The following is a 21,582-nucleotide window of genomic DNA, read 5'->3' as shown; positions in this document are numbered from 1 at the left end:
TGAGTTACTGCTAATTTGTCACAGCTGACTACTCTAAATTATACAATCTCTTAATGCTGTAACCTGGATTCTCTTCTTTTAATTCAAGAGGCTTAGTTATGCATTTTAAACAGTGTTGAGCACTCAAGAATATCTTGAAGTTACCATTCCATATTCAAAGGACAATTAGAGAAATCTGACATGACAGAACAGGTTCTGAGTGACATATGAATACTATATTCAGATGTGAACAATTGGAAGGTTCTGAGGGCATCACTGCTTGCACAGGTATTCTCTACTGAGGCAACTGTTATGGGTATCAGCATTGCTAGATCTCTGTAAGATGAAAGTGAAGCTGCTATTCCTACAGAACTGCTCACACGAAATCTGGAAGTTCCACTGATGCTTGTTGCCTCTGCTTAGCAATAAGACTGGCAACCACGGGTTTCCCCACCTAGTTTGTTATCCAGATTAGTATGTGCCTACTGCATCTTACAAGGCAAGTTTCATTTTGAACTCTCAAAGAGAGTCCAAGCTTAAGTACAGTAAATACACGTCAAGGTCTGTTACATAAAACCAGCAGAAGCAAGAGTTGGCTTAAATCAGAGGAATATTTTAAATATTTAATGCCAAGGGGAAAAAAAAAAATACAGATTTGATTATGATAAGTCTCAATTTTTCGCATTCATGTAGGCATTTTTAGCCTCAAGAACAGCTTAACACTTTCATTTGGCTACCCTGGATATGCTACCTCATTTTAAACTGGTCGCTTAAACTGAAAAAACTGAAAGGCATCCCCCCTACAGAGGCAAAGTGAACTTAGTCAAGTAATTCATAGGAATCCCTTACATAAGGAATACATAAATCTATTTCAAAATTAAGCCAACTGGTATCAAAAAGCATGCGAGCACATGGGGCAGAACTGCTGGATCATCACTACAAACAATTTAAGCAAACTTTTATTGAAGCATTAAGTTGTGGTACAGATATTTTTAAATGATCAAAGTCTAACACCACAGAAATTATGAACACCATACTCCTCCCCATCCTGATCACCCCAGATAGTTCAATAATCCATTCAACAGCTTTCATTTTTATAGCCGAGGCTTATGCTTCTATGCATAAAATGTGTATTTCAGTATTACTTGAAAAGGGATCTTCAGTCTACTTGAAGGACCTCAAGCCAGATGTCAGATCAGTTGGGACAACAATTAACAAAAACCACTGAAATATTGGTCCTCAGTATTAACACCAAGAAGCATTAGTGCCATTTACAGCATGTACTTGATAACACCAGTAAAGAACATCAACAATACACTTAAAAATTCAGAGTGTTCCAACCACTTGATTTCTAACCAAGCAGACCTCAGTTTAGAAGCACTAAAAAAAAAAAAAACAACAACAACAAAAAAACCTGCTTCATTTATAAATACAGAAGGAACAAAAAAAGAACCATTGCATCAAACCAGAAAGTCAAAACATTGCAAGGACAAGAGGAAAGAAAAACCCAATTTCTTAATTAATGTGCTGGTCTCACAGCTGTTAAGATCCCAGTATTTGCAAACATAACTGAAAGTCTCCCAGCTTTTTAAAGTCTGCAGGTTAGTCAATTCCCATTAATGTGACTTTGAATTACACTTATTCATGTTCTATGAATAGCATTCTACTTCACTTCTGTCCAGGTGAGCCAGACAGTTCTCGTTCTATGCCTTCACTGAATGCCCTCAAGTCACAGTAAGAGGAACCACCATAGAAATTAGGAGGAAAAAACAGATGAGATCACAACAATCAAATACAACATAAGTCACGTGCACAACAATGTCACAGGACTGTCACAAGATAGAAGCATTAGCTTTGCTTTTGGAACAACAAAATGAAGTGACACTGGACTAGCGTAGAAGCACTCTTTACAGTTACAAGTGGTAACTTGGAAGCTTTACTGAGAATAACCCAAACCAATCAACACACCAGCCTGGCAAATCCCACTCCTTTGCTAGGTCTTTCTGCCAGTGCTTGAGAGCACCAGCTTCTTAGTCATAACTGGTGATTAGGAAAGAAGATGTCTGGTGCCAATATGATCTTGCTCTTCGCAAAGCTGTCACACAACTATGCCAAAGCACTTGGATCCCGACTCAGCTCTCCCCCATCAAGTCTGACCTTCTCCAAACTCTGCCACTGTGTAGCAGTGTGACAGCTTAGGGACGTGGACAGATAAATACCAGCATTAAGCTAAGAAAAAGTTCAACCTGCATTAGTACCTGTACCCAGATGTCTAGAGGTGAAAGACCAGTGCAGTAGCCCAGTGCTACAGTATAGCTGAACAGATTCCTATAAATTTAGAGCATGAAAAGTCAGTCTGATGTAAAAATAAGACAACCACCACCTTAGTAAGTAGCAAAACAATTTGTAACTGTTTTTAAGAACTTTCTTCAAACACAAAAGTGTTACTTAGGAATCAGTTTCATTAGAAATCATACAAGCTTGTCAAAAATCATTTTAGACTGAAGTCACAACATAGACGAAAAAAATCAATGACAATTTAACAAAGAACTGTCCCAGTGAGTAGGTTGAGGCTGAAGCCTAATGAGGACGAAAGCCTTGTCTGTGGGAAATTTTTGGCGATACCTGGAGAAAAACTATACTGTGTGTAATTCTATCTGAATCATTTTTACAAGTGTTGTTATGTTTCATACAGTAAGATTTTTCTACATGCACTTCAATTTCACAGCAAGAGTGGCATAGAGTACCTAAACACAGAAGAGAGCATTCATGCAAGATATCTAACTCCTGGATATAATAATGCATACAATTCAAAATGGTTATACTATGATTACACCTAGGGCTTTCCACAGCTACAAGGTGGTGGCAATGGAAAGCATGGCCCCCTGAATCAGTAACTAGAAAGCAACCACCACCTTCTCTATGGGATCTCTTTTTGCGCTTTTTCTTCATTCTTAATCAACTGTGCTGCTGCTGGCGATTCTTCGTAAAACTGGTAAAAACAAAATTGTAATCACTGAATTGAGCAATCTGGTGATCAAGACGTTTAAACCCTTCAATCTTCTGCGCGGAAGAAAACACTGTGCGACATTTAGAGCTCTAGAAAACAAAAAGTGAAGTTCACTTTTTACACTTAGCATTAAGAGATGGACTGGCACAATATGATCCAGTAATTCTGACATCTAACATGCTTTAAACTCTTGTATGATGGCTGCTCAAAGCTTTAGTCCCAAGCAATGATTCTCCTTATGTAGAGTACTGCTCATTCATGAGTCATTTGCTGGCAGCATCACCATCAGCACTTTTACAACTGACAGCTGTAGCCAAATTCAGAAAAATGCAAGTTATGCCTATACAGATCTCCACATGAAGTCACCAGAATGCTGAATTTGAACTGCCTTGTCTTAAAATACAAGTTTCCTGGAGATCAAATTTAGTGCATGCCAAAGCAATACTGAAGATTACTTCAGCTTTCTAAGTAAACTACCATACAAATGTAGAGGCAGACTAGAAAACACTAGTGCCCCAGTAAAAACATCTCCAGCACTGTGCTTTGTGTCTATCTGCATTTCAGGAGCTAACAAGCTATTGCACGGGGACTCACCTGATTAACAAAGAGGGTTGTTACAAATTTTCCTGGCTTGAAAACCTCTACAACTTTTCTAATCAGGTCATCATAAGAAGTTTGACTTATGTTTGTTTCAAAACTAACGTAAGAGAATTCTGGTTCTGGAGTGATGTGAATAGTCCAGTAAGTTCCCTGAAGAAAAAAAGAAAAGGTTATTATCACAAAATAAGTAAAACTGAAAATTTGTATTAAGGTAAGCAAGTGAGGAACTTACATCCGATTTCATCCCATTCATTGAATACCCACAAGGATTGAACATTGTAGCATCAATAACAGAACCTGGTATCAGGTCACGAATTCCACTCATCTGAAAGAGAAGTTGAAATCACACATCTCTGTAAGTTTGTTCATTTAACTCAGAACAAATATTAATTTAGGAACAGGACACCAGAATTCTCCCAATAACAGATCAGTTTGATATTATGAACCACTGTAGAGAAACTTGCTTTTCATCTTCTCATTTATCTGGCGAGTGCTGAGCTGCATACAAGTTATTGCATACTTTGAACTTACTTTGAACCAAACTGCACAGCAGCAAGAGGGAGCAACTTTGAATTACAGCACATAAGTGCATCTGCAACTTATGCAAAATGGAGCACCTAGTCAACCAGTAAACAGCCTTCAGTTTGTGGATACATTCGCTCTGGAGTGTGAATGTACTTCCTTCTACTGCATGAATAAAGCAGAATCCAAGGGATTCCCCTCAAAGTACTTGAAGCACAGAACAATTTCTACAGCAAATACAGTAATGAGAATCAAAACTTAAGAGCAGAAAACCAGATAAAGTCAGTGTATTTTATCAGTGAAACTTGTTCACATCACAGGAGTTATTCATTTGGAGAAGAAAAAAAAAAATAAAAAAAATCAAGGAAAGGAGGCAAAACCATCAAGATTATGCTTGGACCTTAACCTCTCCCTCACTGCTATACTCTAAACCACCAAAGGGCTTTGTGATTTATCTGTAATTTTAATAGCTAGATACCTATACTATTAATTATTTTCAGCTTCAGTCTTCTTGTCATCTCCATTCTACTCAACTGCATTTCTATACCTATTTCTCCATCCTCCAGGGGAGGAAACTTCCAGTCACCCAAAGCACTGCAAATTGCTCTTTTCCATCGATTAAAATGAGGACAGAAGTTACAGAGCTAAACCCATTTGACCAAAACACCAAAGCTCCAAAGCATTAATCTGATTTTTTAAGACTTTTCTCAACAATAAAATAAAGCTTATAAATACAAGGAAAGCATTGCCTAATTTCAACCACTCCTAAAGCATTTAGTTTTCAAGCACACATACACGAGTGACATCATTTGCAGTAACACCATCTTTCATGTAGAACTGGTCCATCACTACTGGGTCAAGCTCACTCATCAGAATTTCCAGTGTCTGATCAGGCTGATTGGATATCCGACTCTCTGGGAAATCCAGGGTGTACAGGTACCTGTGTATGATACAAATCACTTCTGTAATCAGTATGATCAGCACCAAGTTCAGCTGTCAGCCCCAAAGATATTCAAGTTCTTGTAATACATACCAGCAATCAGAATTCATACGTCCCATGCAATAAGCTGCTCCATCTAGTCAAGACAAAAAGGCTCCAGTTAAGATACCACAGCAGAGATTACGTAATACTGGCCTCACTTCACATTTAAGGATAGTGTCTCTCACAGCACACCAACTGACACAGCTAACATCTGTATCAAATAAGTAGGCATTTAACTTCAGAAGCATTAGGCCAATAGCCAGAAGAACAGGCTCCTTCAGGTGATCTGAGCACCCCAATATGGAGCCTACTTATAGCTTTGACTGTGCACATGCAGATATGCCAGATTTGCTCCTATTTGCTAAAAACACTCAGTACTACAGCTTCCACATTGTCTCAAAAAAACCTTTTCTGCCAGTATTTAAAAATCAAAGTGCCAGGCTTTAGATTCCATTTAATAAAATGCTCAAATTAAATCTTTAATGCAGTACAGTGACTATTCAGAACAGCTTACATTTTTCTTCACTGTATTGGTTGTTACATTACTACTCCATCTTTGCAGTGAGGCTTTTGGAGTCTGAGAGCTGAATTTTGCAGACTTACTCTATCCCTGAATATCATCACGTTAAGAGAAGGTGTTATGTGTCAAGCTTAGGAGATTTTAAATTTGATTTTAGTGAGCATCAGGAAATTCTTTATAGCTTTTTCATCTGTACACTATTGAAGCTTGGGCCAGCTGCAGAACTGCAAGATCTGCTAAATGAATGGCCTCCTCAAAAGTCTATGTATTATCACGCCACTTGTTGCTTCTCACTTCATATCAATGCTTTACACAAGCTGTGCAACCTCACTGTAGTTTCATATGCTTACTTGGGAAAATTTCATTAAGAAACTCCACTTCTTCCTGGAAATTCCTATGTGGGTACTCCTGGTGGGAAGGCTTCATGAAATTCTTACGTGAATAAAAGAAGCTCTGAAAAAAATAAAAGTGTATGTTAAATATCAAATATCTGCCTACAACTTAACCTAGAAGCAATTTAGAAAATTTAATATAAGCTTTCACAGGACATGACTTCTCCACATCAAAAATGCTGCTAGATATTTGTTTATTCCTAGCATGATTAGTAAGCTACAGGAGAGAGCTGACTTCTGAATTGGTTTTCCACAAAAAAAAAAAATCCAATTATTTCAGCACTGACTATGGAGGCATGGAAGTTCTTCACCTCTAAGTAGCCTTAACTCAGCACAGTAGCATTTATAAGTAAGAGATCTTTAAAAGGCAAATAGAAGGCTAAATTCCATAGCAGAGCAAACAGTCATATAACCTATTCTAGGAAGCAAACAACTAAGAAATACTTGAAATAAGGGAAACAAATTTGAAATGGTAATAAAAGGCTTGCTGTTTTAAGGGAGATGCATTTTTAGCACTTTACCTGAATTGAGTCAAACCCACTGTACTCCCTAGCAAGCTCCAACAGGGGAACCAGTGCTTGCAGTAAGAGGGTGGTACCACACGTCTTCAAAATGAAACGTCTCTTGGAGACAAACATGCTACTCTCACTGTGAAAGCGATGAGAAAGAGACATTAAACACTTAGCACAACGCAGGAGACAAAGGTTAGGTCTTGGTTCCTATCCCAACCACGTGCATTACTGCAAATGAACATTCAGTATACAGGACATTAACATGCTTGGCAAATTGATTAAATCTGTAAAGTTAGCAAACATATGAGAGCTGTTACAATTTTGTATAGCCATTACTTGCTCTAGCTGCATGATATTATACAGCTACTGCCCTGCAGGAAATGACCTACATGCATTACTTGTCCTCAGTCTACTCAAGAAACACAGGTGCTGAGAAGCAGGTACACAACAATGAGCCACAAAGATGATCAGAGGGTGGGAGCACCTCCCCTACAAACACAGGCTGAGGGAGCTGGGCTTGTTCAGCCTGGAGCAAAGGCTGCAGGGTGACCTCATTGCAGCCTTTCAATACCTAAAGGGAGCCTACAAACAGGAGGGGAATCTTTGAAAGGGTTGATAACAGCAGGACAAGGGGAAATGGTTTTAAGTTGAGGGAGGGGAGATTTAGGTTGGATGTCAGGGGGAAGTTCTTTACTATGAGAGTGGTGAGGTGCTGGAACAGGCTGCCCAGAGAGGCTGTGAATGTCCCATCCCTGGAGGTGTTCAAGGCCAGACTGGATGGGGCCCTGGGCAGCCTGGTCTAGCATTAAATGGGAGGTTGGTGGCCCTGCATGTGGCAGGGGAGTTGGAGATTCATGTTCCTTGAGGTCCCTTCCAACCCTGGCCATTCTGTGATTCTAGATGCAGAATGGAGTCAAACTTCAAAAATCTGACCTCAGCTAAAATAAAGCTATCAAGAAAGTCAGCCCAGAGAGAAGCAAAATCCTTACAGAAATTAATACTATGTCTGCCTGCATCTTTTAAGACATCTGACTACTAGGAAATGATTAATCAGCATCTGTCCACAGAAATCACTGGTTATAAGCACAGTCCTGTAATATGCCTTATGCAGAAGACAAAGTTTACATACCATTGACTTCTTTAAGTCAGATAAGAACTACAAGCCCACCAAACTGAAGATTATAATTGATGCTACGTCCAGAACACTTAAGTGTATAGCAAGTACTTTCTCAGCAAATAAACGAAGAGGACAAATCTGGCTTAAATAGTTTTAACTGAACTTAGAGTCCTGGTTAAGAATGAAAAGTAAAGGTTATATTTTACCTAGGATATAGGAGTTGTTTCAGAATATATATATATTTTTTTAATACAAAGGTTGCAGAAAGAAGACTTCAGCAGTTTTCAACAGTTTGCTCTTAACCCAGCCTTCCCTTTCAGACAGGCTTTCAGAGTACAAAAGCTTCAGATTTTGTAATCTGAAGTAAAGCAGAGAGTGTCACTGTGTCTGACAAGTTCACTCAGAAAAAAGCATGAAAGTATTTTCAAGATGAAAAACATGGCAAAAGGCCAACTGCTGTGCAAGGCCAAAACCCCAAGATTTCAGAAAGATACATTTTTACAAGTATTCTTTATGGTAATGTATTATCTGTCTTTAAAGCCAATTTATTGATAGTTGTTTGTTGTTTTGACCTAAAACTAAAAGATGCGCTTTTTTGCTGAAGTGTTCCTAAAATTTGAATAGATTTTTAATTGGAGGAGACTTCTTTATCCCAGGACAAAAATTCAATGATCAGGTGCAGAAATGCCACAGCAAGTAAAAACTAATCACAGTTAACAATCATGAAAACATTCCTGTTACTGAACAGAAGCATGATAGTTCTACAGTTAGCATGCCCTTGCAAACTGTAGCTGTTAATGACAGGATCTTAATCCAAGATTGGATTATCAGCCAAACATCATTTCCCATACAACAGCTTTAACATTTTTAGCTACTGGGCTCTTTAAGAAGCAGTTATAATGGGCTTACCTGAGTACATAAGCTTCCTGCTTGTCAGTTTTTGTCACACTTATGATCAAACAATGCACATTCTCCAGAAGTTTGTCCCACTCAATCCTGTAAAGAAATTACAACAGAGTCAAAACAGGTTAAACCAAAGCTTTCTGGAACACGGGATAAAAATGTATCACAAAAAGATTGTAACTGTTATTGTCTCCTTTCATGCTCGCAGATGCAAGAATTCTTCATGTAGGAACCGCGAACCCAACAGAAATGCTATTCAATTCTTAGCTCTCAATGGCAAAATTTGAGTTTTCCACAGGAACCATTAAAATAATCTGCTGCACGGGTGCAACTATCAAACAACAGCACCAAGACTCTAACAAGGCAGGTGTAATGCTATAATGGGGTGATAACAGAATGGTGGCAAAGTCTTTGGCTACAGTGAATGTGAACAAGCCCAAATGCAGCAGCCAAGGGTTCAGAAATGGAGGAAAAGAGCTGCTTATCTTTGGAAGGCCTCAGGTAAGCAGGGATCTCCAGCAAGATACTTTAACCTCCATTGCCAACCCTTAAAATGATGTCTGCAAGGGGGTGGATCCTGGCTTCACCCCTTCTGGTCACTCAAGTGCACTGCATACAGCTGAGCTCCTTTGGGTTGGCTCTGCCTTCTGCCAGGTGCTCAATCACTGTTTCAGGCCATGGCTTAGCATTTCTGCTACAGCAAGCTAAACATTACACCCTCCACATAGGAAAAGGAGAAAACTCAATGTTATAACAATGTATGCTTTAAGTTGAATCTTCACATACTTTCAATTCCAGGAGCCACTGGTAGCTATCAGAGCAACACAGCAGTACATTATCATTAAGAGGTTACATCTGTTCAACTTGGAATCAAGTTCATAATTTTAATGAAAATCAGCCCTAAGAAATAATACATCTTAATGGCCTGAATTCCTCTTTGATCAATATGGATAATAGAATTCCTTCTACTTCCAGAAGATGTTGATTCAACATCTGCTAGATTTCACCATGATGGTATATATTATTTCAATTCTTCACTGTCATTATTCATTCTGAGAGAAATTCTACTAGCAAACTGAAAATTCAAAAGGCATAAATGAAGCAAAAAAAAACTTCCAAGCACTCATGAGAAGCTACAGACTCGCAAAAAAAAACAAACAAAAAAAAAACAAACAAACACCCTCAACTATTGTCACTTCAGTCTTGTATCTAGTAGTATAATCCAATACAGCAGTAAAATTTGCTATGGGACAGATACAACTTCACAAGGTTACAAAATTACAAGACTGTCACAGCTTCCCATTTCTCCCTTCCTACAGCATATTCCAACTGTTTGTGCTGGCTCCTGCTTGGACCTGTTATGAGCCAAGGAATCTACTAACCCAGCATATAAGTAAGTTACCCACCAGGTCATAGAGCAGAAGCAACTATGAGAACTAAAACCCTTTTACCAGCTGGTAAAGGGTAGACAACTCTTCACAGCTGGGGGACTGAGGGAAACACTTTCCTTCCAATCACCACACAAGCTCCCAGATGAGCTCAGCTGTCCCTGTAACTGTCAGCCTAATCCTCAGGGGTCAGACCTTCTTTCCCTTTGGCACTGCAAAAGCTTGATAGCTGTACTTCAGGACAAAGCACTCGCTGTTAATTCTAGCAGCAGGTTTGTTCCAGCAGCTCCCAATCTTTTCCCTTAAGGGAAAAAGAAAAAAAAAGTCAATTTGCTGGAGTGAAACTTCAATGCAAAGCTGAAGTTTTAGGATCTCCTATCTCCCAGCTGTAGTCCAGATGCTCTTTGCTTCCCAAGCACCCTGGTACATAAATGCCTCTTGTTTTTCCCCTCACTTGAGGATGCCTCCTGATCTGAATTCTGCACCTTTGCTACTTGAGGATTTTTTTCCCCTTTTAAAGTCTGCATTGCACTAAACCAGTGTAAGTCATCCAGAACATGCTTAGCTTACAGACTGCATCCTTCTTTTAGGAAAGAGTGAAGCTATGAGAAGTGACTTTAAAAGAATCCTCTCCATCTTGAAATCTCTCATGATTAGGTGCACATCTGATCAACTTTACTTGATGAAATCCAACTTTTAATGATCCAGATATTCAAAGTGAATTTTTCCCTACCATTCCAGTTAGTGAACCTTGATGAAATTCTGTTCAGCAACTGGAGATATGGCAGCACAGACTGCTCAAATCTGCAGATCAAGTTGATAAGCTCATTTTGAATGCACTGACACAAACTATGCCATACTATGGGCTGTGTTCCTGATCCTCAAGTTCATATGAAAATGCAACCAGTCTCTTCTCATCTCTGAGCAACCTGGCAAATGCAAAGAGTGAAACTGTTGATGTCAAACATTTTTAATATGGTCCTGGACAACCAGGCTATTTTGGTGAGAAGAGGACTTCAGGATTTAGTCACCTTGAAGCTACAGCAAACCCACATACATTTGCCAGCTTTACTGTCTTCCCTGTAACATTTTACTATACTCTTCTTGTAAACTGAACTAGGTGATGAGTTAATTGTATTTGCTATTGCAGAATAACTCCAAATCATCTCAGCAGCACTCCTGTTTATGTCCTATCTGCCCCTGATGAAACAATACTCAGAGGTCTAACACAGCATTTGTGACAGTTGAGGCACAGATCTCTTACACTGCCTGATGCTGCAGTAATTCTACTTGTACACTACCACAGATAAGATTTTGTACTTGTCTGAGCATTAATGGACCTGTAACTATCTCAGACACTGCCAAAGCATAGATCAAAATCTCAGCACTGTGCATGTAACCAAGAATTTTCTAAATATCACTGTGCTGCAGCAATGGCCATTTCAGGAAAATAACTCCTTAAGTCATATTAGTGGAGGAAGATGCAACAATTCTAAGGTTCAAGAGCACAACAACAAGGGATCAATATAGCACCAATACAGTGTTGCGTGTTAAATCCAAAGCAAACCATGCAAAGGAATTCCCTATTAAGTTCATTATTACTATAGCTGGCATTTTGGTACTGCAGTGTAAACTGCAGTGGCACAACATATTATTTAAAATCTATGAAAGTTCTGCTCTACTCTTCAGTACTCCAACTACAGAAACCACAGCTAACCATATGCTGTGTTTGTGCATTCAGCTTTTACAGGAACTAATGGAGAGTTTTTTTAGTTGTTCTGATTAAGGTAGCATTGAGAAAGAAAAAGCCAACAAACTGAGCAATACATAAGATGTCAATCTTGATCCAGAAACATACATAAAACAAACAAAGGGTTGCAGCAGCCAGGATGAGACTTGGCCATATCATGAAGTTTTATGGATATACTCACCTTATCTATATGCATTTTAAAGCAGAGCACAGGAAGCAATTACAGAAAGGCCACCACACCTCACCTCACCTCCAAATGCTGGATTTGATCCCTATATAATTAAACAAGATGACCTTTTTATTTGACACTTTTCATTGTTTTAAGCTGAGCTAGAAAACATTTGTGATTGCTCTGTTCTGCAGTCAAGGTTTACTAAGTTTAACTCTTCCTTTAATCTGCAGAATTATTCAAGAGTTTCAGCTAAGAGACAATGTTTCCCTTTCACTTACCATGGGAGCAAAAATTAAGAGATAGCCTTTCAATATTATCAGTGCATGTATTACACTTAATGTGATTGTATTTTGTCAAACAAAAAACCTTGAAGTTAATAACTGTGAAAGACTTGAACATCACATCCTGTTTCATATTAAACCAAACTGTGAAGCAATGCTTCCAACTGAAAAAGAGCCCAAGAGATTAATTTTCAATGAAATGCCATCATGGGCTTCTGCTTCTCCAAATTCCCCTTTCAAGGGGAAATGAGGATTGCATTACCATTTCCTGTATTTCTCATAAGCAGCCATCAGGGCAACACCAGACACTTTGGAACCGATCTCCATGAGGAAGCTAAGCACATTAGAAGACAAGACTTGAGTATCATTGGTAGCCAAGTGATTTCTGTAGCAGGCTTGCATCCACTGGAACTCCAAAGTGACAAAATCATCTCAGATCAACAACTTGTTGTTAAGTAAAGTTAGTATTACCTATTCCAAAGTGATAAAATCCTGTTTCTTAATTATCAAACAGCAGACACCCACTGAAGGTCAGAAGCTTCTCCAATAGGCATGCAACGTGCATCTTAAATGGCTGCATGTGCCCAGAGAATATAAAATGAAATGAATACATGTACTCAAGTGTAAACAACTGTCCATGCTTAAATGTTAGAAAGCTGCTTGTTCTTTACTTGACTATCAGAAAATATAGAAAATATATTTTAGCAATCTACTCCTACATCCTACACTATCAGCAGACTGTTTCAGGCCAACCAGGAAGGGAGTGATAGTGTTCATGGAGTTCTAGATCTCCTAAATCAACTTGTTCCTGTAAACAGTCAGCAGCCTCCACAAACATACACCCTTCCCAGCTCTTTCAGCATCTTTCTCATGGAGCCCAAATAGCACTGTGTGAAAGTTGTTCTGTAGTAGGGCAGGAATTCTTTGGGAAAGCAAAACTTCTAAAGACAGCTTCAGCTGTATGTATCTATCTATCTATCTATATATATATACACACATATACACACACACTCTTGCATAGCTATTCATTAAAAATAAGACAACTGACAAATGTGTAGCAATCAAAGTAATAACCAATTTTACCTTGTACTTGACTGTTGAGATCTTGTTTAAAATCAAGTATTGAGCTATGGAGTAATACCTTTCACTCCCTCCACCTGTTACCTCCTAAATATTTACCTCATTAACAGACCACAGTTCAGCAGGCAGTATCCTGTCAGTACTCTGATCCAGACCATGGGTAAGTGTAATGCTCAGTCCAAGCCACCCATGCACAGTTAGCATAGAAGCTGACTGAATGCCAGTATCAGAGCTGCAACACCACTTAAAATTATTTTGAAACAGGTAGAAGCAGTAGCTGCCAACTACTCAAATCACAAGCTTCTTAAAGCATCTCTAGCAGCTCGTGTTTTTTTCTGAGCAGAATGACAGATGCATGTTAATTATTTCCTATTAAAATTATAATTTAGCTTATAGATTGCTGTTGAATATAGACTTCCTTAGATCATATATACTCAAGGCACTTCCAACATGATAATTTTACTTCTGCAGTATCTGTGGGGCACACAAGACCCACACACCCTCCACATGGCTTTGAAAATAGATACACAAGAACTCTACATTTCCCTTATCTTAAGCCTAAAACTTTCCCAAGGACATGCACGTAGTCTTGAGTGAAAGGCAAGCACTCGAATAGAAAGTCATATCCACATCACAAGCAACTCCACCACGCACTTTTAGCTAGAAGATCCTGAGCCAACTAGTAAAGATCATAATTCCCCAAGGACTCCAGGATATTTCAGCCAGGGCACAAAAGAGACCACAGATTTGAAGGTTGTGTATTGCTACTGTCACAGATCCTTTATTACTGTTGCTGAAGCAGTATACAAGGAACGCTGACTTCTGTACATCACCTCCAGAGATATTTGAGGGGCATTTGTCTGTTAAGGAGACAAAGGAGATCACATACCTGTCACTCAAGATGTTTCAGGAAGCATAATCCCCAACCAGCACATTAGGATTTCAGCAGAAGTCTTGCATGCAACATTTAAGGCAAGTTTGAGTCTAACCTTCTCCAGAAGGAACACACTGTAAGGCAGCAACTGTCTGCCACAGGCATCAAGCCTTCCTGCTCTCCTGGCTGAATAAACAGTCATTAGGAAAGTCATTTTAAGAACACACCAGTAGCCACAAGTTTAAAGAGGTTTATGAAGTGCTTATGACAGGAAGTAACTAACCAAATGCTGAAGCTTCAGCAGTAAGGCGGGAAAATATCAAATGGCTTCCAATGGAAGTCTCAGTTTTCTGCAAGCATGATAATGGTCAGTAGCAGTGAGCATAAAAGGACTTGGCTTGTTTCCTTTGTGTGAAGCTATTCTTTAAATGAGCGTTATAAGCAAATGTTTTATCTGCCATTTTGAACTTGTCTGCAATAGAGGAAGACTGAATTCTTAGGTAAAGTTCTCCAGATTATCTTTTACGTCCATGTGAAACAAGCTCATAGAGCAGAGACAGGATCCTGCCTCCTTGTACAACCCTGCCTCCCCTGCCACTGCACACATCACATGCCACAGGCAGTAGTGCAGAGCCAGGAGTAAGAGCACAGGAGGCTCGCAGCCCAGCCTTCCTGCACCTTTGCTGTTTGAAGGAACATGCAATAACACTACCAAGCTTTGCAGGGCTGTGGGATTTGACTCAGGCTGGAGGGTGTAGTTCAAAGCAAGTACTTACAGGACTTCCATCAGATGCTTGCCTTCGCTGTAGCTTAGCAGTTCTCATCTGGCATAGACTGAGAATTTCACTGTAATCGGTACCACCCCATAGTGCTCATTACTGCACTGCTCTTTCTCCAGTCCCTTATCTTGTGTCCAAGTACATACAAATAACTAAATTAAAGGTTTGTAAGTATCTCAATTTTGAATGCTTGAGATGCAGACTCCTAAATACTAGAATCCTTTGCCTATGGCTTCAAACTTGTGTGCATTTGAGACAGGAAGCCCAGAGGCTTAGCTGCACTCTCATCTGAAGGCATAAGCTGCTTTCTTTGCTGTGGGGACAGTGGAAACGCCACTCATCACAGAATTCCACTCACAGCATGGTCATCATGTTTCCAGCAGAACGTCATTTTTATACTTGAAGACTGTTTTGAACAAACGTGCTTTGCATAGCACAGTGAGAACCAAGGTAACGCGGATGACCAAAGCCACAAAAACGTTAACTCCATTTCTCAGTATGAGTGTGGCAGGCATCTCCAGCTGCTTGTCATTAATTCAATGACAGGACCTTTTTGCAGAACTCATCAGCAGACAAAGAAAAAGCCCCCACACCTCCGCAAATTAAAGCCCACATTAATCCATTTTCTTCTAGTTTTCAGCTGGGACTCTAACTGAAGGTATTAGAACAATACATTTCATATCTATACATATTATTCTCTAAAAAGCAGCCTTGCCCAAAGGAGAAAAAGATGTCATAACCTCTTCATTAACCAGTTGCTGAACCTTTGCCTTCGCAGCTGGTAATATCCAAAGACTTCAAACTATCTGATCCCTAGCAGGGGCACACAACATGGAAATTCTTGGCTTTGAACACCGGCTTAGTCATTCTGTGGATGAATAGCTGACATTTCACTACTAAGCAGGTACAATACAAAAGGCAAGCTCAACTGGTTTGCAACTTGACTCTAATTTAGCTATTGTTCTACAGTTTCAGCTTTGATTTCAAACTGTTCAAACGAGCTTATTCAATTGCCTTTATGGAATTAACATAGCAGGGTACACCGCATTCAGAATTTTCTCATTTGCCTCTATCAGCTGTAGTGAAAGTAATTTAGGGCCAACAACTCTCAAAAAGATTGTTAATAAAACTTTGTTTCATGCTAGCAACACAGTATCACTGATTGTTATCCCTAGATGCAGGTTAACAGCGCATCTCAGATGTCACACCTTCCTACCAAAAAAGGTAGACAGCTTCTATCAGCATCCTGCATGAAGATGCAATTAACACAAATGCCTTCAAAGCTCCCTCCCCATTCTCAAATTGTGTTAAAAGCCACATGTTTCATAGTTAACAGTTTGTATTTACCCTATTAAAATTTTATGGCCATATCTAAGCACTGTGAAGGAGCTGCCCAAGTACTTGCCCTTCCATTCCATTAAGTTGTATTAAGCAGCCTTAAAAACCAGGTTTGCTGGTTTGTAGATGGGAGTTTCACATCACAAATGAAACAGAGCATGAATGTGTCAATGAAGAAAGAATTTGCAGAATGCCACCTCTAAACCAGAAGTTCTGTAAATTCCAATACCAGCATATGAACGCAAAAATCAAATTTTTGGAAGTGTTCATATTTAAAATAAGTTAAGTACAGCAGAAACCCTGAAGTGCCTACATAACACTTAAGATCACCTGTAATAATTTCAGCTAGAATTTGCTCTTCCAGGGTTGCCTGGACATTGGCTACGCAAGTTCAAACTTTATATTTGCTATACCTCTTAAGTAATAACAGACGTATAATCACATCTCATCATTTCCATGCTAAGCACATTATTCAAAAAAGGTCTCAACAGCTTTATATGTCAGAGTTACATGAATAAACTGCCTCAGAGCACCAGGCGAGAGGCAAACATCTATGCTGCACTGCTTCTGTCATAGCAGAAACGAAGCTTCTGGTAGCTGGGAGCTAGTGACATAGATACATGTGCACACACGCAGGATGCCCATTATTTTAGGAGAGGCTGTTATCTGCTCACTTTCAGATAGCTTTTATTCAGACCTTTAGATAGCTAATTCTACTAATACATTTACAAAGGGAATCTGCTGAGAAATGCTGAAACAAAGGAAAAGACAAACAGCACAAGCTGAGTACGCACCTTTGACTGTAGATGCTGCCTTCATTACCATATCCCATACATTAAACATATCACAACATCTCATCTGAGCATCCTCAAGAAAGACCACTGGCTAACAGCAATACATGCAAGCAGATCTGGATATACCACAAACACCAGATTCTCTGAGTGCCATCCCAACCCATTAATTCAGTTTTACCAGACCTACAGTGGCCTAACAGAAGTGAGCCTTAGCATTTGCCTCACATGCTAAAGACAAAACAGCATTTTCAACTACGTGAATCCATCACATCTGCATGCAAATCTTGTGCCTCCTACAAACTTGTACGTGGTCCTGAGCCCATTCTAGGGCAAGTAAGCAGATTTTGCTTTCATTTCAGGCTTGCTGCAGCCATTTTCTGACACTTCCAGGGTGCTTGTGCCACAGTACCATATTCAGCAGCTCTACCGTTGGACCTCTTATTACAGGGATAGGCATCCCAGTCGATCCAGGCAGCTCTTTTTATGAAGTACCGTACTGGTGAGCTACAGCACAACCACCCGACGCCCGCTCTACCCGGTGGGGTTTCCACAAGGCACCCCGTGACCATCAGACCCGGCATTAACGAGGGCCCGGCTCAGCCGCAGCGGGAGGAAAGCCGTCCCCTGGCCCCGAGGCCGACTCGGGAGCACGTGTGCAGCCGAAGCCGTGCGGGCCCGGGCCTTTCTTCCAGCCTCGCTGGGTGGCAGTGAAAGAAGCGCACATTCTTCAGATACCCATTGGGTGACAGGCAGGGGCCCACCCCTGCGCGGCGCCCAGTTCTCATTGGCTTGAACTTGTCAATGGGGGAGAAAAAAAAAAAAAGAAGAGAGAGAGGCAGCGCGCCTGGGAGCAGCGCCAAGAAACTCACGTGTAAGCGGCGGCTCCGGCCACACTTCTGCGGGAGGAGCCCCCCCCGCTCCCTCGCCCGCCTCCCTCCGTGCCTACCGCGCCACGGGGCCGCCGGAGAGACCGGCCGCGAGGGACCCACCTCCCTCACGGCAGCCGGAGCCCCGTCACCGCGGGCGGCCTTCCCCGGCCCGCCTCCGCTCAGCCCGCCGCACGTCGCCGGCAGCGCCCCGCGCTGTCAGAGGGACGGGGAGCGGCGAGGCCCGCCGCCACCAACGGCTCCCGCTCCCGGCGGCCCGGAACCAACAGCCGTCCGCCCGCACACGGCCATTACCCGCGGCGCTGCCGCCACCACGCCCGGGCCGCGTGCGCGCCGGCCGCTGCCCTCCTCCCCACCATCCCTCCCCGCCTCCCTCCCTCCCTCCCGCGGCCGTTACGGCGGCTCTCCCCTCTCCCTCCCGCGGCCGCTCCCGGACCTGGGTATGGTGCGGAGGTCGCCGGACCCCTTGCTCTGGTGCGGCTCCTGCGGCGCGGGCTGCTGCCGGGCGAACCACACCTCCAGCAGCTTCTCGGTCCCTTCGAAGAAGTGTGCACCGTTCTCCTTCATGGTGAGACAACTCGGCAACCAACAACCACAGAAATTAACGGCGACCCCACCGCCGCCCCCCGGCTCCCGCTCCGTCTCGGGCGGGCTTCACCTTCTGGGGCTGTTGTGGCTTTTTTTTTTTTTCAATATTAATTTAAGAAAAAAAAAAAAAAAAAGAAAAAAAGAAAAAAAAAAAAAAAAAGATTTTTCTTTAAGCCACCCTGAATGCGCGGCGGCGAGCGCGGCGTGAGCGTATGTGAGAGGGTTACAGTCCGGGCGGGCGGGCGGGCGGTGCGGTTCCTTGTAGTCCGTGTTCCCCTGTTACAGAGAAGAGCGGTGAGCGAGCGCTAGCTAATGTCGCCGGCCATACTGTGTAAGCGAGGGGCTGTGCGCACTCCGCCGCCTTTATAGCTCGCAGGATCGCGGGGGCACACCGCGCGGCTGCGCGCTTGCCATTGGCCGGCCGCCTCTCAGGTCCGCCTTCCCTCGCTTCTGATAGGGCGGAGGGGACGCCCGTCAAAGGCTATGCCGGTTCGCTGCCCCACCCACTGCAGCCAGCCCGCTCAGCCTGGAGGAGCGGGAGCGCGGGGCTGGGGCTCGGGCTGAGGCAGCGCCCGGTACCGCGGCTGGGCCCGGCCGGCCCTCGCCGCCCCTAAACGGGATAGCGGGCTGAGGGCGGCGGGGGGCGATCGGAGCAGGGAGACCCGGGGAAGCTGAAGCCGAAGCAGCTGAGTGCTGCAAAGGGGCGCCCGCATAGCTTCGGGGCGCTCCAAGAGACGGCTGTTGCTGCTCCCCGCGCCGTGAGAGGAAGCGAGGAGTTACCTCAGCGCCCGGGCGTGCGACGGGGCCCGCTGGGGACGGGCAGCCGTGCCGGGCACCTTGTGGAACGAACCGTGCGGCTGTGCAGTCCTTTAAAACGTATTTTCAACACCGTTACGATAAGCCCTGCCTTATAACGCTGCGTAGCGCAAGGAAAGCCCTGCAGTTGAGCAGCCGTAGAGCAAAAAGCCGTAGAGCCCCGACGGACTCCGTCCGGCGGCGGGGGCAGAGGCCCGATGGATGGGCGCTGCCGAGAGGCGCCGGGACGGCAAGGCTCGGCTCAGGGGGCGGCCCCACAGGGTGGCTCTCACAGGGTGACTCAACGGCGTGAGTCAGCCGGGCGGGAACTACCCGGCCCGAAGAAGTCACTGCCGTGAAAAGGTGGTCTTCTTTCGGCTGTGTCTTGCTGCCTCCTCCGCTGAGCCGGTACGAGCGCTGGCATGGCTGCGCAGCAGGCTGCATCGGCTTTAATGATAGCGATTTAATTCTGACCGTAGTTAATAGCTTTAAATCGTGATCGTTTTTAACGTGCATCGGTTTCTCGAGCCTGTTGGTGTCTCAGCTTCATGCACGCTTGTGCTGGCTTGGACATGCACGAGAAGATACGGGTAGGGAGTGGAGGACCACTTTTTCCATAGATGTGTAAGTTCTATGGGTTTATAGCGCTTAAGGAAACCTCGGATGAGAGGTTGTGAGCTCTGACCAGCCACAGACCCTGCTTGTTCTTAATACAGTTTCTCCCACCTTCATTTCTATACACACACTAATTCTAAATCTCACCTTCTGTTAATGTCGGTCCCTGGTTTTCAGTCGGGATCTTCTGGTTACAAGCAATCTGTGTGACACTGCTCCAAGCACACATGTCTTTTTCTTGTCTTGGAAGGAGTCACTGATGTCCCAACCCCTGACTAGAGTATGGGTTCACCCCATGCCTTAGACCACATGCACATCATCTGCAGCATTTCGCCAGGGCCAACCATGCTTTGTCTGCTCCATTCAGCAAGTACTGTGTGACCTGTTCAAGCCAGGCTTCAATTTCTTGCCTGCTACAAGGCATCAGTCTGAGGAGTCCCTAGCTGTGGCTGTTGGTTTCTGCTGTTAGGGCACACCAACCATCCGTGGGGATCTTTGTAAGACTCTGCATAAGAGGACACTGTTAAAACAAAAGCAAAACCAAACCAAAACAAAACAAAAACCAGTTATTTCTTATTTCTAAGAAGCTTCTCTGTGTGAAGGAATAACCAAGAAGCAGCAGAAGTACTTGCTTCAATGTTAGTTGAGGAAGGAAATGAACTCAACACTGAAGAAAATGAAACAGCGAAAGAATTTGGAAATAAAGACAAGTACTTTGATGTGACAGAAAAGTAGCAGGGCGATAAAGAATGACTGAAGCCAGACAGTATGGGTGCAAACACTTAGAGAGAGATTTATATGATTGCTGAACACCACACGATTTTCTTCATAAGAGGCTGCATTGCTGAAAGAAGCAGAGAACACAGGTGGAAGAGAGAAATGAGCAGTGAAAGCCCTTTCTTGTGCCTGACAACTGGGCATGAACCAAGCATTGTGTGAGGGACAGGCTGAGGTTTCAGGGAAGACAGAAGGAAATTGTTGTGGATTAGAGATGTTCTGTGAGTCATCATTGGAAAGATGGTAGATGAATTTGTGTTTACAAGTGAGATTACCCAGAGATACAGGATGGAGAAGGAACTGAAGGACTAGCAGGTTCAAAAATGTCTGTCCAAAGGAGCTGCACTAATTTAACTATAGCAGTTTCAAAAGTGGTTTAATAACATTAACCACATATTCGATTCTGGAGGAAGGAGGGTTCTGGAAGCCAGGGAGGCGTGGATGTCATGCTATGATCATGAGACACAGGGCCAAGCATTATTTAGAATCTGGTTCCTTAGAATCTGCTGTTGCCACTAGTCAGGTGCATTGCTCTGGTGCCCAAGAATCTGCGCGTAGTACCAAACTAGTGTAACTGTATCAGCTCGTTTTTGTTACACGTGTAACCCAGCTCAATAGCCTGCCTGGTTCAGAGTTCTGCATCCAGAGCAGATTTGGGATTGCCTGAAACAGGGGTGAAATAATTCTGAGTATACATTGAGATTTCCCCTACAATAAGTTCAAATTTAACTGATAGAACTTCTGAATGTACTGCTGATACCCAGTTTATCTGCTAATGAAAATTGGAAGCACTGAATCACAGAATCCTTATAGTTGGAAGGGTCTTTTAAAGGCCACCTAGTGCAACTGTCCTGCAGTGAACAGGAACATGCACAGCTAGATCAGATTTTGCAGGACCTGATCCAGCCTGGCCTTGAAAGTCTCTGG

At 42.7% G+C, this 21,582-nt stretch overlaps 1 protein-coding gene across 1 annotated transcript; it reads right to left on the bottom strand.

Moving 5' to 3' along the window:
• Nucleotides 1-920: 920 nt before the first annotated feature.
• AMD1 (adenosylmethionine decarboxylase 1) lies at nucleotides 921-18,809 on the bottom strand. Its single transcript, XM_052685849.1, has 9 exons — nucleotides 18,317-18,809; nucleotides 8,544-8,630; nucleotides 6,527-6,653; nucleotides 5,964-6,066; nucleotides 5,145-5,187; nucleotides 4,907-5,051; nucleotides 3,822-3,914; nucleotides 3,584-3,739; nucleotides 921-3,078 (listed from the first exon to the last, which is right to left on the bottom strand). The coding sequence occupies exons 1-9, from the start codon at nucleotides 18,445-18,447 to the stop codon at nucleotides 2,938-2,940; spliced, it is 1,026 nt and encodes a 341-aa protein (XP_052541809.1). The 5' UTR covers nucleotides 18,448-18,809; the 3' UTR covers nucleotides 921-2,937.
• Between the last annotated feature and the right edge of the window lie 2,773 nt (nucleotides 18,810-21,582).

Source organism: Tympanuchus pallidicinctus, unplaced genomic scaffold (assembly GCF_026119805.1).
Source record: "Tympanuchus pallidicinctus isolate F22 unplaced genomic scaffold, pur_lepc_1.0 scaffold1, whole genome shotgun sequence".
NCBI lineage: Eukaryota > Metazoa > Chordata > Aves > Galliformes > Phasianidae > Tympanuchus > Tympanuchus pallidicinctus.
Note: the sequence above shows the minus strand (reverse complement) of the source record. Positions and strands in the feature narration are given on the sequence as shown.